Source organism: Dendropsophus ebraccatus, unplaced genomic scaffold, assembly GCF_027789765.1.
Source record: "Dendropsophus ebraccatus isolate aDenEbr1 unplaced genomic scaffold, aDenEbr1.pat pat_scaffold_1527_ctg1, whole genome shotgun sequence".
Classification (NCBI taxonomy): Eukaryota; Metazoa; Chordata; class Amphibia; order Anura; family Hylidae; genus Dendropsophus; species Dendropsophus ebraccatus.
The window spans coordinates 30,469-37,042 of record NW_027208949.1 but is presented as its reverse complement, the minus strand read 5'-3'; the positions used below and the strand labels follow the sequence as shown (position 1 = coordinate 37,042).

General features: G+C 54.8%; 1 protein-coding gene across 1 annotated transcript; it reads left to right on the top strand.

The window, feature by feature from the left end:
• Positions 1-959: 959 nt before the first annotated feature.
• Positions 960-5,215, top strand: LOC138775317 (zinc finger TRAF-type-containing protein 1-A-like; the record flags this gene model as incomplete). The annotated part of the gene is given in 3 exon segments (XM_069955906.1): positions 960-1,179; positions 2,813-3,142; positions 3,145-5,215. Coding segments are annotated over 3 exon segments (609 nt in total), but the record flags the coding sequence as incomplete, so codon positions are not given.
• Between the last annotated feature and the right edge of the window lie 1,359 nt (positions 5,216-6,574).

Below are 6,574 nucleotides of genomic sequence, written 5' to 3'. Positions count from 1 at the left end.
GAGGGCCCCAGAGGGGAGGGGGCGGGGACTGTGAGGGCCCCAGAGGGGAGGGGGCGGGGACTGTGAGGGCCCCAGAGGGGAGGGGGCGGGGACTGTGAGGGCCCCAGAGGGGAGGGGGCGGGGACTGTGAGGGCCCCAGAGGGGAGGGGGGCGGGGACTGTGAGGGCCCCAGAGGGGAGGGGGCGGGGACTGTGAGGGCCCCAGAGGGGAGGGGGCGGGGGACTGTGAGGGCCCCAGAGGGGAGGGGGCGGGGACTGTGAGGGCCCCAGAGGGGAGGGGGCGGGGACTGTGAGGGCCCCAGAGGGGAGGGGGCGGGGGACTGTGAGGGCCCCAGAGGGGAGGGGGCGGGGACTGTGAGGGCCCCAGAGGGGCGGGGACTGTGAGGGCCCCAGAGGGGCGGGGACTGTGAGGGCCCCAGAGGGGCGGGGACTGTGAGGGCCCCAGAGGGGAGGGCGCGGGGACTGCGAGGGCCCCAGAGGGGAGGGGGCGGGGACTGCGAGAGCCCCAGAGGGGAGGGGGACTGTGAGGGCCCCAGAGGGGAGGGGGCGGGGACTGTGAGGGCCCCAGAGGGGAGGGGGCGGGGACTGTGAGGGCCCCAGAGGGGAGGGGGCGGGGACTGTGAGGGCCCCAGAGGGGAGGGGGCGGGGACTGTGAGGGCCCCAGAGGGGAGGGGGCGGGGACTGTGAGGGCCCCAGAGGGGATGGCGCGGGGACAGTGAGGGCCCCAGAGGGGAGGGCACGGGGGGGTTCTGGAGCGTGCCTGGTGTAGTTCAGTCTGGATGGTTGGGTACACATGGGCACACAGGGTCGTTGTATCTGCACAATGAGCGGTGCTGCGCCATCTTGTGGATGGGAGGCTCCCTCTCTTAGCTGTAGCATATGGTTATATGTTCAGATCCCGCATCAGGGCCCAGTTACTATGTGAACCCCTGTTATCCTGAATGATTTGTCACTTTGTCTCTCCTTAGTGTAACACAGTGTAAATACAAGAGGATTGGCTGCCCGTGGCAGGGCCCGTACCACGAGCTGACCGTGCATGAGTCCGAGTGCTGCCATCCTACCAAGACCGGGAACGAGCTCATGGAGATCCTGGACGAGATGGACCAGTCCCACAAGAAGGAGATGCAGTTGTATAACAGCATCTTTGGCCTGCTTAGCTTTGAGAAGATTGGATACACAGGTAAGGTGTTAGGCAGGGCGGCTGCATGGATGTTCTCAGTCACACGTGGGGCTGCCCCCGAGCCGATGACACACACGTGTTCTTTGCGCATGTCACTCTTCTGCTTTGTAGGTATCGCTAAGGATCTAAGTGTCACTGTGCGGCAGAGCCTGCGAAGAGCCTGGGTACCATGTGGTAGTCCAGCGTCCAGCGTCAGGTTTTGTTGTAGGGTAAGTGTCACCAAGGACATGAAGAGGGGCAGCTGTCACTCAGATTCAGCTGCTGATCTTTATGACGTGACCCTTGAGGTAACGGTCTCCTTGCTGGCACTGTGTACATCCTCCGTGCGCACTGTAGTTGTCGAGCACGTCTCCATTGTCTTTCTGTGATGTGAGGACAAGGATCAGAAGATGATGATGAAGAGAAGCCCCTATGTATAAGCAGCACTGGGCCCCACATATGCAGGCAATGCTTCCCTGGGTTATCCTACCCCTGTCACCAAGTCAGGCCGTTCGGATTGAGGATGTGTTTTCAGCTTTGGTCTGGTGGGAGGTAAGGCTGCTCCATTGTATTGTGGTTGAACCCTACAGCCGGAGAATGTAGGTCTGTGCATAACACAAGGCAACACAGAAGTGGGCACCTAGCTTCTATCGGACTGCCGCTCACCACCCAAGAGAAGCTACAGTAAGGGGCTCCCGGGATAGCTGTGTGGTGAGCATTGGACACAGCCTGTCAGGGATGGGGCAGAGTGGTGGTCCTCGGGGCTGCTCTGTTCCCTAGGTAGGTACTGCTGTATCCAGTTGGGATGGGGGCAGTAATAGTGGTGAGCCCCCTGTACTATGCCGTCTTCCTGCTGTCCTTTCTATGGGGGTGTCTCCTATTCCTTCTCTCTGGTCCGGGGCTTTCGGCACTGGGGTTTTGTCCCTCGCCTAGAGGTTCTCAGCACTCCTGGTGCTACTGATGGGGGGTTAGGTCGGTGGCCATCAGGTAAGTGTCAGTGCCATCTTTCTAGCACATGTTTACACTGTTTGCTCTTGCAATAACCTTGTAACATTGCCTCCTCCTCCAGCGGAATGGACTTGTATGTAGGAGGAGGGCTGTAGCTGCCTCCTCCAGCTCGGACTCTCATTATTGTGACTTCTCTAGCTCTGTACCGCCTTCTGGTTGGAATAAATTTGCTTTATCTGAAATGGACCCTGTCCGTGTGTTTCTTAAAAAAAAACTCTGTGTCAAGATGTAATTTTCACCACCAACATGCCATAAACCTCGAGTGGCCTCTGTGACCGGAGGAAGATGTGGGGAGTGGGGTGGGGGGGCATGTTATGGGCTGTATTACCAATGCCTCCCCCCAATGGATGCTGAAGCCTTCTGTGCTCTAGACTTGGTGTACGGCCGGAGGACACACACTTATGTTTCCTTACCCTGTCTGTACCATACGCCGCTCACACACAATGTACTGCTTGTGTTTTGCCTATATGCTTAGTGCATTCATCTCCCTTTCCCCTTTTATGAGGCAGGGCAGTGCAGAAACCACCGCCGATCCTTCAACGGTAACAGGTAACATGGTGTAGTCGGGGGAATGTGCCGTAAATCCCTGCACCAGGTAATTTTGTTCTTCTCTCTTCCTTTATTCTCCTCTCTACTTCTGTCACAGAGGTCCAGTTCCGACCTTACAGAACAGATGACTTCATCACCCGCCTGTATTATGAGACTCCACGCTTCACCGTGCTCAACCAGACCTGGGTGCTGAAGGCCCGTGTCAACGACTCGGAGAGGAACCCCAACTTGTCGTGCAAGCGAACCCTCTCCTTCCAGCTCATCCTAAAAAGCAAGATCAACTCCCCCATGGAGTGCTCGTTCCTGCTGCTGAAAGGCCCCTATGATGACGTGAAGATCCACCCGGTCATCTACCACTTTGTGTTCACCAATGAGAACAACGAGACGGAGTACGTGCCCCTGCCCATCATAGACTCCGTGGAATGTAACAACTGCTAGCCGCCAAGAACATCAACCTCCGGCTCTTTATATTCCAGATCCAGAAGTGAACCATCCTTACCTCAGCCTCGTGCCCTAGACCCCCTTCCCCGCTGGTGGCACATGGGTGGTCGGGGAGGGGTTTCTGTTTTTCTTAGTTTGCTTTTACTTCCTTTGTAGTTTGCATGTGTCTGCTGGAGCCTGCGGTCTGCCCTTTGTGGCCCCATTGGTTACGTTTCCCTCCAGCACTCCCGTTATTCATCTTTCTTTCTGTTTTTTTTCCATGGCTGGTATCAGTATTTCTGGGTTTAAAGTGTTAGTTCTCCGTCTTCCCTGTGATGGGGGATGGAGAGGAATTGCTGCCACCATCAGTCTTCATGTCGATGGGGCCTGCCGCTTCTATCAGTTTCCATCCCAGCTGCAGCTCGGTCCTCATTTATGTCAAGCTCCCTTTTAATTTATTTTGTTCTAGGCAAAGCATGGGTAGTGGGTGGCTGAGGCAGGACAGGCATCCCGGCAGGAGATGCCTCCACTAGAGGGCACCATTCATATCACACATGTGCTGTAACCTTAGCTCTATACTGTGACCAGGGTGGATGCCAGCAGAGAGGTCCTGTGACTAGTACTATAGAAAGAGACTCTCTATACTCCCCTGCAGTTAGTCCTCTAGGCAGGAGCCTTTGTTGTAGCATTTGGTGCCTCTGATCTGCATGGCAATGGTTTCCCTCCACTTGCCAGACTCTATCCCCTTATTCACTACATAGGATGTCACATCCCGAGATCAGTCAGAGGAGCTGGTGGCTCGCGTCCCGAGATCAGTCAGAGGAGCTGGTGGCTCGCGTCCCGAGATCAGTCAGAGGAGCTGGTGGCTCGCGTCCCGAGATCAGTCAGAGGAGCTGGTGGCTCGCGTCCCGAGATCAGTCAGAGGAGCTGGTGGCTCTCGTCCCGAGATCAGTCAGAGGAGCTGGTGGCTCGCGTCCCGAGATCAGTCAGAGGAGCTGGTGGCTCGCGTCCCGAGATCAGTCAGAGGAGCTGGTGGCTCGCGTCCCGAGATCAGTCAGAGGAGCTGGTGGCTCGCGTCCCGAGATCAGTCAGAGGAGCTGGTGGCTCGCGTCCCGAGATCAGTCAGAGGAGCTGGTGGCTCGCGTCCCGAGATCAGTCAGAGGAGCTGGTGGCTCTCGTCCCGAGATCAGTCAGAGGAGCTGGTGGCTCGCGTCCCGAGATCAGTCAGAGGAGCTGGTGGCTCGCGTCCCGAGATCAGTCAGAGGAGCTGGTGGCTCGCGTCCCGAGATCAGTCAGAGGAGCTGGTGGCTCGCGTCCCGAGATCAGTCAGAGGAGCTGGTGGCTCGCGTCCCGAGATCAGTCAGAGGAGCTGGTGGCTCGCGTCCCGAGATCAGTCAGAGGAGCTGGTGGCTCGCGTCCCGAGATCAGTCAGAGGAGCTGGTGGCTCTCGTCCCGAGATCAGTCAGAGGAGCTGGTGGCTCTCGTCCCGAGATCAGTCAGAGAAGTTGATGGCTCGCGTCCCGAGATCAGTCAGAGGAGCTGGTGGCTCGCGTCCCGAGATCAGTCAGAGGAGCTGGTGGCTCGCGTCCCGAGATCAGTCAGAGAAGTTGATGGCTCGCGTCCCGAGATCAGTCAGAGGAGCTGGTGGCTCGCGTCCCGAGATCAGTCAGAGGAGCTGGTGGCTCGCGTCCCGAGATCAGTCAGAGGAGTTGGTGGAGAGAATGTGGATAAGGCGTGGAGGTGACAGTAGCCGTCTGGTAGATGTAATAATGGGGGGGCCACATGGTGAGTTAACCCCTGCAGGGACATATCCTATATCACCACTTCCTGGTCAGAGCTGTTGTCAGCCTTGTGTGTTTGCTCTGTGCAGGTGGCGGCCATGTTTCCTTTGCTGTCAGTCTATAATCACACTGCCTTGCTCCTAGAGCCTCATCCTGTTAGTTTTTATTAGCTGTGAATATAAATATCCCTGGGCCGGACAGTGTGGACATCGGTGAGCAGTATTTCGGGCTCAGGGCCGAGGATGTTTTATTTAATTTTATTTTTGGCTGATAAATAAAAATGGTTCCTGCAAACCACAGGCTGCTGTCATGTTGTCTGTGTCCAGCCTGAGCCTAGTGACATGGGGGTCTTAAGATCTTGTAGACCCTCAAAGAAGAGACTCGTAGGAGGACAAGGATCATATAGCCCTGTATGAGGGGGACGTGTTTCCCCTAGGTCCAGAATGATCCTACTGACATAGGCTAGGTATCTCACAGACCCTGATAAGCTGTAACGGAGGACCAGAATCCTGCGTCTCCAGCCTGATCCTAGTGACTGGGGGGGGGGCATATATATATACACACACCAACTGTATAGCTCATAGACTCTGAGATTAAACAGGATGAGGATTGTGAATCTAACATACAGATAACTAGGAATGAGAGATGTACTAACATGAGAGCAAGAAGAGACAAAATACCACAACGCCCCAGCAATTAGTACAGAATCTAATAGAATGTCACCTCATTGAGGGCAAGTCCAATCATGAGGCACTTATCTAAAATTAAGAACGACATGGCAAGAGACTTGTAACTGGGTAGGGGTAGTAATGGTGGTTGAGCCAGATGTGCGGGGGTAGTAGTGGTAGTAATGGTGGACTGCTACTCTTACTGTATCAGGACCAGTCTCCTGAAGGCAGCTATATAACTACTATACTTTACTGTATCCAGGTCCAGTTTCTTGAAGGTTGCTATATGACGGCTATACTTACTGTATCCAGGTCCAGTCTCCTGAAGGCAGCTATATAACAGCTATACTTACTGTATCCAGGTCCAGTCTCCTGAAGGCTGCCATATAACAGCTATACTTACTATATCCAGGTCCAGTCTCCTGAAGGCTGCTATATAACAGCTATACTTACTGTATCCAGGTCCAGTCTCCTGAAGGCAGCTATATAACAGCTATACTTACTATATCCAGGTCCAGTCTCCTGAAGGCTGCTATATAACAGCTGTACTTACTATATCCGGGTCCAGTCTCCTGAAGGCTGCTATATACCAGCTATACTTACTGTATCCAGGTCCAGTCTCCTGAAGGCTGCTATATACCAGCTATACTTACTGTATCCAGGTCCAGTCTCCTGAAGGCTGCTATATAACAGCTATACTTACCAGGTCCAGACTCCTGAAGGCAGCTATATAACAGCTATACTTACTGTATCCAGGTCCAGTCTCCTGAAGACAGCTATACTTACTGTATCCAGGTCCAGTCTCCTGAAGGCAGCTATATAACAGCTATACTTACTATATCCAGGTCCAGTCTCCTGAAGGCTGCTATATAACAGCTGTACTTACTATATCCGGGTCCAGTCTCCTGAAGGCTGCTATATACCAGCTATACTTACTGTATCCAGGTCCAGTCTCCTGAAGACAGCTATACTTACTGTATCCAGGTCCAG